Here is a 17,007-nt window from a genome sequence, read left to right as displayed (position 1 = left end):
TGTAGGTACTCCTCCATTTCACTTAGGCTATCAAATTTATTGGCATAAAGTTAGCAAAGTAACTTCTAATTATTGCTCTAATTTCCTCTTCTTTGGTGGAAAGTTATCCCTTTTCATTTTTAAGACTAATAATTTGTTTTCCTTTTTCTAATCAACTTTACTAAAGATTTATCTATTTTTTTCATAAAACCATCAAATCAGTTTTATTTATTAATTCAAGAGGTTTTTTTCAATTATATTAATCTCTCCTTTTATTTTTAGAATGTCAAGTTTGGTATTTGATTGGGGGTTTTTGATTTGCTCTTTTTCTAGATTTTTTAGTTGAAAGCCCAATTCATTGATTTTTCTTTTCTTTCTCTATTTTATTCAAATAAGCATCTAAAGATATAAAATTTCCCTTTATTATTGCTGTGGCTGCATCTTTATAAATTTTGGTATGCTGTCTCATTATTGTCATTCTTTTGGATGAAATTGTTAATTGTGTCTATGATTTGCTGTTTCACCCAATCATTCTTTAGGATGAGATTGTTTAGTTTCCAATAATTTTTAATGTATTTTCCCCTGGCTTTTTATTGAAAGTAATTTTTATTGCATTGTGAACTGAAAAAAAGCATGCATTTATGATTTCAACTTTTCCGCATTTGATTTTGAGGTCTTTATGTCTTAACATACGGTCAATTTTTGTATTAATTCCATGAATTGCCAAGAAAAAAGTGTACTCCTTTCTGTCTCCATTCAATTTTCTCCAAAGATCTATCACAACCTAACTTTTCTGGTGTTCTATTTACCTCTTTAACTTCTTTCTTATTTATTTTGTGGTTTGATTTATCTAGTTTTGAAACAGCAATGTTGAAATCTCCCGCTATTGTAGTTTTGCTGTCTATTTTTTCTTGCAGCTCTCTTAACTTCTTCTTTAGGAATTTCTATGCTATGCCACTTAGTGAATATATATTTACTATTGATATTGTTTCATTATGTATGGTACCCTTTAGCAAGATATAGTTTCCTTCCTTATCTCTTTTAATTAGATCATTTTTTGCTTTTGCTTGATCTGAGATCAGGATGGCTACCCCTGCTTTTTGTACTTCACCTGAAGCATAATAGATTCTGCTCCTGCTTTTTACCTGGATGCAATAAACTGCACTGCATTTTCTGCTTCTTGATTTTTGTTGTTGTTTGTTTTGTAACAAGCACTTAGATGAAAGGTATGCTGTTTGCTGCCCTTGTGATGTGTAGCACTTTCTAACTTGTTAGCCTGTTTTTCATGTGACAGGTTTATTTTTCACAAATTACTTTCGGTACATCCAGGCTAATATAGGTTCTAGGAATAGAATAGAGTTCCCCAGAGATACTGAAGTATATGTTGCACTGGTTTACTGAAGGGGGACAGGTAATTAAGGAAAATGTTATTAGTTGCCACATGGGTAGAAAGCCACATATAAACATGCTTTCCTTTAAACCCTTGTGTTTCATAATGAATTGAATTCAATCCAATGATTTAAAAAAAATTGAAGTCGAACCAGAAATTACAAACATATGTGTGTTTAGAGAGAAAAAGAAAGAGGCAGACATAGAGACAAAGAGAGACAGACAGATAGGGTGAGGGACAGAGGGAGAGAATAAGAAAGGGACAGGAGGGAAAGGGAGACAAACATCAATTAGGATGCTTTTCATAATTATAACTAGTGATTGCAAGATGTCCTTTGTAATCCGAGAAGCAATGTGATTATATAATGGAAATTACTGGGTTTTGTGTCTAAAGACTATGCTTCATATATTGATTCTTTTTGTAGATTGGGGCCAAGTCATAAGCTCTAAGAACTTAGGTTTGTGACCTTGAACAACTGAATTAACTTGCTGATATTACACCTCTAGAGGAATTATATTTGCAATTCCTTCTTTATGGGACAAAATAATATGATATAGATAAAAACTTGTCTGTTGTTTTTGTCCTTATTCTTGAAAAAGACCAATGAAATGACAAAAATGATATCTTAATTTTCAAGTTAACTTTAAGTGAAGCAAGGCTGTGCAAAGTCACTAACCTCAATCTCTCCTCCAGAGCCATCTGGATCCATTGACAAGATATAGATCAGGACAATTAAAGATGAGCCCTCTCCCATGATTTAAACTTAATCTAAGTACAAATCATGCTATATAATTCATCCATTTATTCAAGAAATTTTAATTACTTATCATATGCTAGTTGTCAGAAATACAAAGACAAGAAGGGAAATTGTGCTTACCTCTAAGACCTCATATTCCATTATTATTATTATAAATACCTATTTATAAATTTATAAGAAATTGAATGAAGTTGGTAAATATACATGGCATGAGATGAAATGGATATTTGTCCCATTTAATTTTTGTCTGTATCCTAGGTGCTTGCTAATGATTTTTGCTAATAATTTTTTCCACTCATAATGAAAAAAGTAAAATTGTCAATTTCCTGTTATGTTTCATCTTCTCTCAATAGTAAGCAACATAAAACTGCTGTTATGATTTAGGTAACAGTTGAAAATTAATAACTACTATGATGCCTTAATCTCTTTTCTAAAATCTATCCTGATCAGGAAATAAAAATGTCTTAAAATCTTTTTTAAATACCCATTTCTGCCACTTAGCATTTATACTTATTCCACTTACAAAATTAAATACTTTGAAAATGAAAAACTGCTTTTGAAACAAATACTCCAACCAATTTATATAATTATAAAAAATTTTTGTGTAAAAATCAAGCTTGTTACTTAAATGGCATCTAAATGAATTTAAATTTTTTGAATAGTTATTTTTCATTTGCAAATTTAAAATTAATTCAGAATTTCAAGTATTAAATAGCTAAAGTCTTAGTATGACACCTACCCTCTACAAAATCTTTCTATGTAAACAGAATCATTCAAATATAAAAACACAATTTTTAAATAAAAAAAGATTGTCATCAGCATTTAATCAATTATATATGTTGAGGTATATATTTATTTCATAAACTCATTTTCATCCACAATTTGAAAAATCCAATTCAGGTATGGATCAGCATACATAAATCTAAATTACTTACTTTAAAAAATGTAATAAATAATTATCATGACTATTTTGGATGTTCTAGTAGCATGCAATTTATCCATAAAATTCCAATATGAATATGTTTTTGTGTGTATGTATATGTTCTATGTGTGCATATATACATACATATTAGTTTAGGGAAAAATATTAAGAAGTAAAAATATGAATAATTTATTTATACCAAATTCACATTTAGAACAATGAAATTACTGTTAAACATTTTTCAATAGCCTCATCTTTTCTGTAGTCATCTTTCTTATGTTTTACATATACATAAATGTATATGTAAAAATAAAGGGCCACAGAGGAAATTTCAGTGGAAAAGCATCAGTTATAAATTAAGATATGCAAGTAGTCCTATTCCATGACAATATCTGTCATCTTTTATTCCAAGACAAAGATCAGAAATGGACCCAGACATTGGCTTCACATCATAGCAATCCAAATATATACACCCTAACCTTTATTCATCTTCACCAAGAGCATCTACAAAATATCTTGGGGACTAAAAAATTCTGCTACTTTTGACCTTTTGGAGATTTTCCAGTCTGAGAAGGATTATCTTTACCTTAGAAAGTCAAAGAACATGTTTTGTTGTTGTTGTTGTTTTGTTGTTGTTCTGTTTTGAATCTACCACTTGCTATAATTTCTTCCACTTAAAAATGAATTATAAAAAATTTGTGCCAAAAAAACCCAAATCAACATATTAAATATTGAGAAATTCTTCAATGAAAACTATCATGTACTTTTGATAGTTCTAAAACAAAGAAAGTCTTAATTTCTTTACCATAGGGCTACTGTACAATGGTGGTATTTTTTCATTGTCTTGTTATCTACACCATAATGACTGCTGTACACAAAAGGCAGAAAGGCCCACAGCATCATTACCTGACCAAATGCAAAAAAAAAAAAAAAAAAAAAAAAAAAAAAAAAAAAAACTTGATAAGTCAGTAAAAGAAAGAAGTATATTGCTTATGTGCTAACACTTATCTTTACTGGCTGCTAATTGAATAGGAACTATAAATGTTCATGGAGTCAAAGTTAATAATTAAAAATGTTGAAAATATTAAGTAACATGTCTCTCCTCATCTTTCAAAAACAGCAGAGGGGACTTGTCCTTCAATAATCAATTTATGTAGGTACTAGAGAAACAAGGGCATCCTGAAGTCTCTTTGAACTGAATTTGTGCTGTGGCAACTGGTAGTTAGCTTAACTTATACGTATTGTGCTCATCTCAAACCAAAGAGATGGAATTAAACCTCAATTTAGGTGTTATTTTTTAAATATGTGCAATGCTGAAAATAGTGCTCCTGGCTTCACCAATTTTATACAATTTTGTTTCCTTTTTTCTGAACCCAATGGCATATTCATTCTGTCAGAGGATATGATTTTCCTGCAGGCAGTACAACTCTCCATTTAGTCATGTCCATAAATGAAATGTTTTGTCTTTAGTAATGAAAGAGAAGACAATTTTAAGATTTGCCCCAGCAATTTACTGTCTGAAAAATCTCAGCCTGTCATAAGAGAATACCAACTATAATACTTCTCTATTGCTATACTTTTTGTTAATCTATATTAGAAAAGATTGTTCTCCTTAAAAATATACTGCATTTCATATTTTTCCACCTCTATTTTCATGTAAAGTGAAAGATTTTATAGTCAAATTATTTTTTGTGTTTTATTTTCTCCATACTTATAATCCAGTTTCTCTTTACTGTTATGAACAAAAAAATCTGTACCTTTGTTCCATTTTTGTTATACAGGAATAATACTTATCTCTATCTGATAGTATAATAGCAATTAAAAATGTTAGATTTCACTATATTTCTTATATTTCATTTCTGGATAGTTATAGTAATCACATATAAGTCACAAGAGAGAATATTAATTACTTAGTCTAGCCAAAGAAGAATTAGCAAACACAGAAAAGCGTTTCTCATTTCTATTTGAATTGAGAACTCTTGTTAACATTTAAAACATTAATAAGCCTGAAATGCATACTTTAACTTTTGAAGAATTCAAACTTATTGTGTTAGATTGGAAATTCATATATTATCATCACATTCCCCATCTTGTAAGTTGCTAAACTACTAATTTTGAGGACTACTTTGAATGTTTATTAGATAGGACTTCGTTTTCAAAGCATTACTAATTTTCTCTCACAATTGTTACCAATTTTCAGTTGCTGCATGTACCCATAAAGATTTCAAGTAATATGCTTTATTGATGGTACAACCCAATTATCTCCAAGCACTGGGCTTTCTATTTGAACCTTAGATAACTCTTATAAGAGAAAGTGGAAAGGAACTCAAGATAAAATAGAAATTCTTACTAAATTGAAAGAAAGGACAGCTTCTATGACCCAATATGTCTGTCTTTCATGGCAAGTGAGCCATGTGAAATGTAGCAGTAGCACCCAGGAAGTAGACCTGCATTTAGATTCCAGGGTCTGAAAGAGATATATGTCTAAGCGAGCAATAGAAACCTGACTTTGTACTGCAGTCTGTAATCTCTTCATGTACACCTTTCTGTCTCAGGGTATTTTCTTGACATTTATTATTAACAATAAAAACTGAGAGAAATGAAAGTAGCAGCTGTATTGATTCTGTAAAACTGGAGAGGCACACTTAATCACTTGATGCCTTCACTAGACCAAAATACACAAACTTTTCTAACAACCACATTCTTCCCTACTATTAAAAAATAAAAACTCAAGCCAGTGTTTTATCTGATGCTACTATATTACTGGCACGGACATGTAGACTGCTATTACTCTTCTCTACTGATTAAAGCTATCTTCTAGAAGGAAAACAATAGTATTCATTCCCTCTGAGGGGAAAAAAATATATCATTGTCATAATTGCATTCAGAGACACTCATTCAAAGATACCAAGAAAAATTCTGTGTGGTTGAAATGTGTACAAAATTCTCATACAATTATATTTTTAGCAATGGACAGTTTTATGACTGATGGATTTGTCTAGATTGGTAGGATAACAAAATAAAACTCATTAAGAAAATTTGCAATAAGTAGGACAGAATTATATTTTCTTCAAGGAAAGATAATGATTAAAAAGAGATGGTAGTAAAGATAGGAAATCTGAGAAAAAATGATAAAATATTATAACAGAACAAAGATTTTGATACCTGGATGGCTCTGTGATGTCACAGTTTTGTATATTACTTCCAGTAGTGCTTTTCTCTATTTTATAAGTTCCTTTTTGAGAGGGAGTCTTGATCAAGTAGTAAACAGCACAATTATAGTCTATGATACAATATGTTAGATGTGATCACATATATACAAAATGTCCTTTAAAAGGTTAATACTTTCTTATCCATGGGAAAGAAAGGGAAGCTAAAGTCAACATGAGCTTAGAATATGAATCCATTTCTAAAATTCTTACAGAATAGCATGACATAAGAGGATGAAAAGTATCACTACATAAATAGAAGCACTGAAGAGAAAAATCAGTTTAAAGAAAATTTTAGTGAGAACCAATTAAACAGCCATCCTAAGGGCATTTGAAATTCAAATGGAAGGACAACAATAAGAAAAAAAATGAAAAAGATCTGAAAAGATTTCCCAAGCAACCATTATTTTGTGGTCTATTAAAGACGGTAGAGTTATAACTAATATTACAATATAGGATATACTTCTAAAAATGACACTAAAGAGAACTAATATATGACAAACATCTACATTAGAAAAATATACATAGGGAAAATCTGAGCTAGAGGTTAAAAAATTGTGAGACTATAATGAGAAAAATTCACAAGTTATCTAAAGGAAGGGAAAAAAATACCAAAGGAGAGACAGAATCTTGGGTTTTATTAATAATATCCCAGAATGGCAAAGGTATAAACCAACAATCATTAATTTATATGCCTTATTTTCCCATCTATGTAACAATTTTTAAGAGAATCAATTGCACAAGTATTGAAGGATAAACTCAATGGGGTTTTTGTTAGGGACCAGGAAAGATTTTGCTCACATATCATAATTCCAATGTCCTTATTTACAATTTATTTTAATAATTTGAATGGATGAGGCAAAATACTGCCTTAACAGCTCTATTTCAACACATTTTTCATGTTGATAATTAATTTTCAAGTTAATAATTCAAGTTGAAAAGGTAAATTGTTTTGTTCGGTTAAAGATGAATATTAGGATCATATAAATCTAGACTCTGAGAGAGTAATTTTTACTGGGATATTATTATACAGCATTTCTTACTCCTCCTGAGACTTTAGACCTGCTACTATAGTACTAATTTACTATTACTTATATTTTTCCACTGGATTCTAGGCTTGCCACAATAAATTCCTTTTCCAGGTAAAGATGAGAGTTTGATATTCACTATCTCCATGAAAACACACACATACACTCACATATCTTTTATAATGTATCACATAGTATCTGGCAATTATGTCATGGTTTCACTTCAAGCTACAGAGAAACAAATACATAAACTATAGGTCACAAATATAATTGTTTCAAATTATGTTAATAAGCTTGGTCTCCATGACACTATTCTTTGTATCCATTATGTCCTTGTGGAATCAGGGATATTTCCTATGATGCTATCTGTGGAAGATGTGTCTGTTTTTTAATCTGTGGAAAAGTTATTGTATAAAAGCTTCCAGACCATAACATCATATTGAAGAAACCAGATCATCCAAGATATTATTCTCTAATGATCATGAACTTTCTTACTGAACATATGCCTTAGAGTTTCAAGGCATCTAGTCACATAGATTTAAAGTTGAATGTGACTTTAGGATCCAATGAGTCCAATGCTTTTATTTTAAAGATGAGGAAAATGAGGCACAAGATGTGAAGTGACTTACCTAGAGACATAGCATCTAAGGCAATATTTGAACTCATATTTTCCTGAATCCAGGTTCAATGATTTAACCATCATGCATATTTCCCCATATTTTGTAGATAAGGAAACTCAGGTACTATGCATCACAAAAACATCTTAAGCAGCTGAGCCCAAACATTCAGATCCAAAATTCAGTTCCCAAATCCTAGTTTTATGCTCTTTTCTCTACAGAATGCTGGTCAAAGTATTTGTTGTAATTTTGATGTGTTTTTCCACTTATTTTTATCGTGGGGAATTTGATTTAGTACATCATTATTTATCAATCAGGCTTAGCACTGAATATTTTGAGGATAACATTCAGTAAATAATTGTAACTTTATATATTACATTTAGTCAAAATTTGTTACAGTGTTTTTGATCTGGATTCATCTTGGCATGCTGCAGAAGGCTAATAACCTGAGTATATGGTTTTATCAACCCTTAACCTGCCAGATACCTGAAAGAATGTCTATATGGCTTCATTTTTCTATTAAAATTTTTCCAAAAATCCAGACTAGGAAAGAAACAAAGGCTAAATGTGGCATAATGGACAAAAGCATGGCCCTTGAGTCAGGAAGATCCGAGTTCAAATCTAGTTTCAAAACTAGCTATATCACCTTGGGAAAGTCATTTAATCTTAGTTTGCCTCATTTCCCTCAATTGTAAAATGGAGATAATAACAGTATCTACTTTTCTGGGTTGTCGTGAGGATCAAATGAGTTAATTTTTGTAACACACTTTAAAAAGTGCCTAGCACAGAGTAGTCACTATATAAATGCTTATTTCCTTCCTCTTCCCTCATATAAATACATAAATATACTCATTGATCATTTATTCTAACAAAGGCCAAAATGATGTAGTATAAAATATTTTTTCTTAAAGAATTAAAAATAACTATTTGAATCTTCAAAAAAATTCCAGCATGTAAAGTCCCTTTTAGCTTCTGTTATTATTAAAAAAGTTATCTTCCTAAATCCACTTTTGGATTACTGAATTCACTAGTAAATAATATTGTTCTGAGCATAGAACTTCCAAGTATTGCACCAAGTTCAAGTTCCAAAATGGTAATGTTTCTTAACTGACTGAATATCAAGCTGTAGAAATTTGTGCTCTGACTTTCATAAGATTTTTCTCTGGTAGCAAATTTTAAATTACAGTTTCAGATTGTGAGCTGTGGTTGCAATGCTGAATTTGCAAAGACATAATTAGGATTTACTGTAGTATTTGTAACACAAAATGCCAGCTATGTTACAATTAAATGTGATAACGTTTTGATGCACTTCCATTGACACCCAAAGGATAAAACCTCACCAACAGAATGGCTCTAGATAATAGATAGCTTTACAGGAAAGTGCACAGACGACTATCAAGTTAAGGATCGATAGGGCCTGGGCAACCACATGAAAGTAAAAGACACTGGATATCAGCTCATGAAATAACCCTCTATGCTGGAGGTATATTAAATTATCACAGCTAATGCAAAAGCAGCTTTGGTGTAAAAGATAAAAAAGGGTAAAGTTCTCACAAATGATCACTTATCATTCCATTCCAAAATGCATACAGCATTCATTATAGATTGAAATGCACTCAAATTTCAGCATTTAGTGGGGGTTTGAAATGGCTAAACCATTAACAGGAGAGAATCATGTTTCATATTTATACAATTAGTGTCTAATGAAACATTATACTCAGTGTGCAAAGGGGAAAACTTTATTTTGCAATGAACCTAAATGAAATCATTTTTTCAAAAAACCCATTGTAATATGGTCTCAGTGTTTCAATGAGTCTCATTACTTGTGTCAATAATCCTAGGTAAACTACTGTTGAACTTCACAGCGTTGCTCTAGCAGCATGAATAACATTAATCCATGGGGTGCTTTTGATGAATTGTGGATCAAAAAATAAAGCCAAAAATGACTACATACAAAGTGCTTAGAAAAGTATTTATTAGAAATATGTCAAATGCCAAACTATCTAAAAGTAACTTGACTATGTAGGGAATCATGCTGCTGGCCAGCTTGCAAACACTAGAAAAACATATATATTTTCTCTACTTGAATTACTAAAAAAATATAGATGGCATACTTTTCACAAAACTACATTGTATTCCTGTCAGTTCCCTTTTAACTCTATATTACTGTGGCTTATTGTTTTCACAGCATTGTGACATGCTACATAACATGCCCCAAAGCCCCCAATGACTAACTATTAAATAAAAGGAACGTTTAAAAGTTAAGGGTACAAATAACTCATTGTGTCCTACCTATGTCCTGTGATACCTAGTGGGCTAATATCAAAGTGAAGGATACTCTAGTACCCCATTCTTTAGATTAATGTTGTTCTTGAGACATTAAATTGTATATTGATACCATTCTTCTGGGGGATGTGGGAAACTGGAAGTTTAAGGTGTATAAACCTCATCCCTCTAAACTTATTAAGAAGTGAAAATGCAAGACTAGCCAGGAAATTGGAGTTTGCACTATTCATGACATTGTGCAAGTTTTTGTGCTTACTGGAATAAAATCATATATGTGTGCATACCTACCCATATCAAAATAAATTTGTGAATTTTGAAAGAATGGTCTAATTCTGTGTAAAATCAGCTTTGCAGAAGACCTAGACCTACAGACTAGTTATAGAATTACAGGCTCATAGAATATGATACCGAGAAAGAACCTGAAAGTTCATCCAATCTAATGTCTTTATTTTAGAGGTAAGGAAACAGACCTGGAGAGGTAAAGTGACCTGTTGATAGGTAAGAGCAACAGAACTTAAACCCTTGTGCTCTAGCAAGTTCAGTGTTCTCCTAAACATATTACCAAGAAAACAAACAAAATAACCTCTATCCATTATACTTCTCTAGAAGCTGGATTATGTAGAATGGACAAAATATTTTTGAACATTCTGGGGACTTAGATGGCCCTTTGTAGATAGGATGATGTTGAGGGAAATCCCTGAAATTGGTTTTTGTGCATGGGAGATCTAAGATTTTCTTCATCTTTGTATTTTCCTAGTGACTGCTATATTTACTGCAATGTTACCTCAGACTGAGAGGGAAGAGTAGATTTTCGGGTTACATTTGGAAGAGTATCTAACTCTAAGAGAAATTAAATTTATTTTTATTAACTGGGTATGCCTCTGACATCACTACAGCAATAATATGAAATTAATTCCACTATATACTTAATTTTTAAAAAAGAATAAATATGGAGAAATGAGCACGCACAATCCACTGGAAATATCTTTTTCATCTTTTTCATCATGCTTAACAAGAACTTATTCCTCAAATGACCCAATCCAACTAATAAAATTAAATAAACAATTTTTTTTTGGCAAAAAGGAAGAATGCTGAAATAATTACTGCTTCTTTGATATTTTCTTTTATTTATTGATAACTATTAAGTTGGATTTCAAGTAAAGTACAAATTATTTATAATTCCATTCCATATCTTCACTAATGATAATTTAAAAGGATACTCACCATGTACAATCAGGACATATTCTGCGCTGCTTTGGCCAATAGTGTTTGTTGCTTCACACCGATATGTACCATTATCCGTTTTGTTTAGGAAAATAATATTTAGCTCCCTACCACTCACAACCATTCGGTCTGGATCTGGTAATTCTCCACCATCCTTTGTCCACAAAACTGGTTCTGGCCTATAGGATACAAACATATATACAGATATGTCAGAATTAAGAAAAATGGGTTTTATACATATTTAACACGTATTGGTCAACTTGCCATCTGGGAGAAGGAGTGGGGGGGAAGGAGGGAAAAAGTTGGAACAAAAGGATTTGAAAATGTCAATGCTGAAAAATTACCTATGCATATATCTTGTAAATAAAAAGCTTTAAAAATTGGTTTTATATAAACATTTGTAGAAAAACAGACAGATAAATAGAATTTGCACAACCAACAGAAGTTGTTAGAAGATATAAAAAATCTTATCGTAAATAACTCCTTTTTGTGAGGAGTTTATTAGTAACACAGAGAACTATTAAAAATAAAAATGAATTTGCAATTGGACAATCTATATTCATATTAAACTCAATCTGTCCAAAATAAAGCTCATTATATGCTACTTCCCCAAACCTTCTCATTTTCCAAAATTTTTTATTACTACTAAATCATCACCATCCTTCTAGTTTCCCATGCTCTGAACCATGGTGTCATTCCCAACTCCTAACCTAAATGCATTCCACATATTGAATCCATTGCCAAGTTTCATTATTTGTACCTTCACTACATGTGAATGCTGCCTTCTCTCCTCAGGCACAATCACCATTCTAGTACAGGTCCTTACTATTCCATTACTGCTCTATTGCACTGGCTTTCTGGTTTATCTCACTTTATCTCTTCTTCCACTTAGATGCTAGTTATGTTCCTAAAGTGCAAATATGACCCCTTAATGCTCTTATTTGATCAGTTACAATGGCTCCTAATCATTTCCAGGATCAGATAGAAAATGATTTTTTGAAACCCCCTTGCAATCTTGCACTTACCAGTTTCTTATGCTCTCCTCTACATGAGCTATAATTTAGCAATACTGGCTTTATGTTTTTCAGACATGCATCCCTTCTAAATCCCTGACTTTTCATTGGCTTCATGCCATGCTTGAAACACTTTCCTTGGTTGTTCTATCTGGCTTTCCTGACTTGCCTACTTAATATCTTTCATAAGATCAAAAAAAAATAATAATCTGATAAGCTTTTAGAAAGGGGAAAGGATAGTGCAAAGGAAAGGAAGAATTAGTGAATCAAATGGAGGGCTGGAATCTTGATTAGATATCAGAAAAGGTGATTAAATGAGTTAGAATACAGTCAGAGAAAAGGAAACATGGGTACAGAAAATGAGAAAAAAAAATGGAACAGAGAATGCACATTTTTATCATTATATCCATGCAATGTTTGAATAAGTAGACATATTGCAAAATCCTAAATGAAGACATTCACTGGATAAAAAGCAAAGTTTGGGGAAAGCTCTTTAAGATAATACCATTGTGGAAATAACTCACATTCATTTTATTTAGAGGCAGAATCTCACACCAGAATCTTTAAGGTTCTCTCATATCCCTTATTTAACAATCATCTTTTACATTTTAAAATTTCAAAGCTGCTTTGCTGAACAGTTTATAAAGTAAAACTCCTTAAAAATTATAGTTCCAAAAAAAAGGGGTTATAAAGATCATTTAATATAAGATTATCACTTCAGATATACATATATGTCCATAAATACATTTGTACAATTATAGTTAGATAATGATAAAATATACATATATCTTTATGGGTATAGGTGGATAGATAAATAGACAGATAAATATCTTACATCTGAATAATTATAATTATAGGTATAAGACAATATTAAACCACACTTGACTTTTCAAGCCCTTTACAAACGAGTCATTTCCTGAGATTTCTTACACTTATATCTCCTGATATATAATGTTTCCTTGTTGCCATTTGTCATACTTCTGTCACATATGTTACATTTATAGTGTACTTTCCAATCTATAAAACATTTTTCATATGATCATATTCAACTTTCTTATCTATAACCTCAGTTTCTAGCAGAGTACCCAAAACTTGCTAACTACTTTATAAAAGGTTGTTGATTAAGACAACTTTGATTTCATGCCAAAGAAGGATGCAAGACACTTCCATCGATGATTTGCATATGAAAAATGGTGTGACAGGATATCACTGAGGACAAGCATGACCAGAAGAGCTAGTGGGCTAGTCTTGTAGAAAAAATGAAGAATAACAGATTTAAAGCCTAAATCCTGCACTGATATTCATGAAATATTAAAAGAACCCCAGAGGACAGTATCCATCACATTTGGTAAGGTGCTCATCAAAGCTTTAGAGACATGGAAACTAGTTATAAGGGATCAGAAAGAGGGCATACTTTGCCATCCACATATGTGAAAGGAGTATTGTGTTAATGAGATAGATTAGTGATTCATTTATAGTGATGAAAAATCATTTCCTCATCCCCCCATTCCCATTTTCATTTTTATAGAAAAGGAGACTAAAGCTCAGGAAAGGTTTTATAGTTTGCTAAAATTCACACACATAATAACTAAGCTGACACTTAAATGTAGACCAATTTCATTGCTTTTCCCATTATGCCACATTGGATTTAGGATGAAGATTGTGATTGGCTTTCCATATGGTATTTTTTAAACGTTCGTTCCCTTTCTTTTGGGGAAAAAATAGCACAGAAAAACTTAAGAAACTTATCATAAAAATACCATAGTAAAAAATCTTTTCATTGTTCTCTGTGTGACAAAATCTTCAAGGTGGCAAAGCTTATTAACACTAGAAAATGCAATTAGAATGGAATTGGGGTTATAGTTTAAATATAAGCTATAGGGTACACATATTTCAACTTAAAGTGCTTAAGCCTCAAAATTTTTCTACAGAAATATGAAATGATCTACCAGGTTGTGATACAATTTGTGTTTAGCCCTAGAGGGCCCTAAGGTATTCCTTAATTGGAACCTAAGAATGATCAAGTTCCTTCCTGCAAATGAATAACAATCTTCCCTGCTGTTAATGTGACCAAAATCCATCATTTAGAGAGTAGCTTCTTTTTCTTCTTCTTTTTTAAAGGTAGGCTTAAAACAGAATAGCAGTGAGACACCAGGAATAAGTAGAAAATGAACAAATTATTATGTAGTATAATATGAAAATTAATAAAACTCTACAGTTAATAAATTAGCATAGTTATTCCAGGGAACTCATTATGATCCCATATCACTGAAAATGTGGCATATTCCAAAGGAAAAAAAAAAGAATTTAATTTCCCCACTACCACCAAATCAACATTATTAAAAATGTATTTTCTCTCTTATTCCACCTGATATTGCATTTTCTGAAAGCTTTCAATGCATACACACACAGAGAGATAGCCTATGTTATTTAAGCCCTTGGTAAAAGTTAGATGGAATATTAGCTGACTTGGACAATAATTTCTTAATTCTATTTATTACTCATGGCTTCCTATAGTGTACACATTCTTCTACTTTTTTGACTGCATATTCTTATTAGTTAAAAAATTAAATATCCTCTTCACTATACATACATTTATTTAGTTATAAATTCCTTGTACATGCTATTAGATTAACAGTTCTGCACATTATATATATATTACAGGAGATAGCATGGTATAGTGCCATAGAGAGCCAGTCTTGGAGTCCAGAAGAATTGATTTACAAGCTGCTCTGCAGATACAGGTTGACTGTATGACCTTAGGCAAGCATATTAATTCTTCAATATTTTAATTGCAATTTGCAGAGAAGATGCCACCTACACTGGTAGAGGTAGTTTATTCACATAGAATTTCCCTATTTTAATAAAATCATAGGTGCTGTCTCTATCCCTATAAAACTTGCACAAAAATCTACATTAAAAAAGGATAAGAAAAAGATGAATATAGTATTTACTTGATCCTGGAGTTCATAGAGAGCTGCTACTTTTTATTGAGTAGAAGGGGATGATGTGTCTCTTTGCTTTAGGAAAATCTCTGTGGCTGATGTGGATGGTGGAAAGGAGAGACTTAAGAGATCCATTTGGAAACTATTTGTAATAGTCCAGGCAAGAAATGATGTTAACCTTCATCAGACTTTGAATAGAGAAAAAGGGCCAAATGGAAGAGATGTGAATGTAGTATAAAAAAGGAAAAAAAAAAATGAGGATTCAGTTGTTGGAGAAGACTTGTTTGGCCTTCTTAGGTTACCTGTTGCCTTTCCTCAAATTCATTTGCCCCTTTGCTAGAAAAGATTTTCAAAGAATGTTGAAATTACTCATATGTGACCTGATTAAATAAGATTACTCAACCAATCAATAGATATTTTTATGTCTTAATAGACATATGCCATTATTAGATTGTGCAAGGTGCTAGGGATTCAAAAAAGAGGCAAAAGACACTCTTTGCTCGCAAAAAGTTTATAATCCAATGGGTGAGACAACATGCAAAGACATATATATAAAACAAGCTACATACAAGATAATCAAGAAATAACTAACAAAGGGAAGATACTCTAATTAAGGGAATTGGAGAAGGCTTCCTTTAAAAAAAGGAGATTTTATTTGGGACTTAAAGGAAGCAAAAGATAATAATAGATGTGATGGAGAAAAGAAGAACATTCTAGGCATGGAGATAGCCAGGAAAAATTCTTAGAAGCAGGAGATGGAGAATTTTGTGGAATACCCAGGAGATCAGTGAGAGTGTATTAGAGTTCACATTGGAGAGTAAGGTGAGACTCAAAAGGTAGGAGACAGTTGAGTTGCAAAGAGATTTGAATGTCAGAGTATTATGTAGTTGATCCAAAAAGTAATAGGAAGCCACTGGAATTCATTCATTTATTTATTAATTTTTAAGATTTATTTTATTATTATTATTATTATTTTTTAGTATAGCTTTTATTTACAAGTTATATGCATGGGTAATTTTACAGCATTAACAATTGCCAAACTTTTTGTTCCAACTTTTCTCCTCCTTACCCCCACACCTTACCCCCGATGGCTGGTTGACCAATACATGTTAAATATGTTAAAGTATAAGTTAAATACAATATATATACATGTCCATACAATTATTTTGCTGTACAAAAAGAATCAGACTTTCAAATAGTGTACGTTAGCCTGTAAAGGAAATCAAAACTGCAGGCAGACAAAAATAGAGGGATTGGGAATTCTATGTAGTGGTTCATAGTCATCTCCCAGAGTTCTTTCGCTGGGTGTCGCTGGTTCAATTCATTACTGCTCTATTGGAACTGATTTGGTTCATCTCATTGCTGGAGATGGTCACGTCCATCAGAATTGATCATCATATAGTATTGTTGTTGAAGTATATAATGATCTCCTGGTCCTGCTCATTTCACTCAGCATCAGTTCATATAAGTCTCTTCAGGCCTTTCTGAAATCATCCTGCTGGTCATTTCTTGCTGAACAATAATATTCCATAATATTCATATACCACAATAGAGTCAGCCATTCTCCAATTGATGGGCATCCAGAGACCTGCCACAAATATTCTTGCACATATGGGTCCCTTTCCCTTCTTTAAGAT

General features: G+C 31.8%; 1 protein-coding gene across 2 annotated transcripts in view; it reads right to left on the bottom strand.

The window, feature by feature from the left end:
* Positions 1 to 17,007, bottom strand: part of CADM2 (cell adhesion molecule 2) — a 1,468,479-nt gene that overhangs the window by 113,692 nt on the left and 1,337,780 nt on the right. For both annotated transcript variants that reach the window (XM_051984362.1, XM_051984363.1), the window contains exon 8: positions 11,413 to 11,591. In XM_051984362.1, the coding sequence (XP_051840322.1) occupies positions 11,413 to 11,591 (179 nt within the window). The remainder of the gene's footprint in view (positions 1 to 11,412; positions 11,592 to 17,007) is intronic.

Source organism: Antechinus flavipes, chromosome 3 (genome assembly GCF_016432865.1).
Source record: "Antechinus flavipes isolate AdamAnt ecotype Samford, QLD, Australia chromosome 3, AdamAnt_v2, whole genome shotgun sequence".
Lineage (NCBI taxonomy): Eukaryota > Metazoa > Chordata > Mammalia > Dasyuromorphia > Dasyuridae > Antechinus > Antechinus flavipes.
This window is presented reverse-complemented; position numbering and strand designations above follow the sequence as displayed.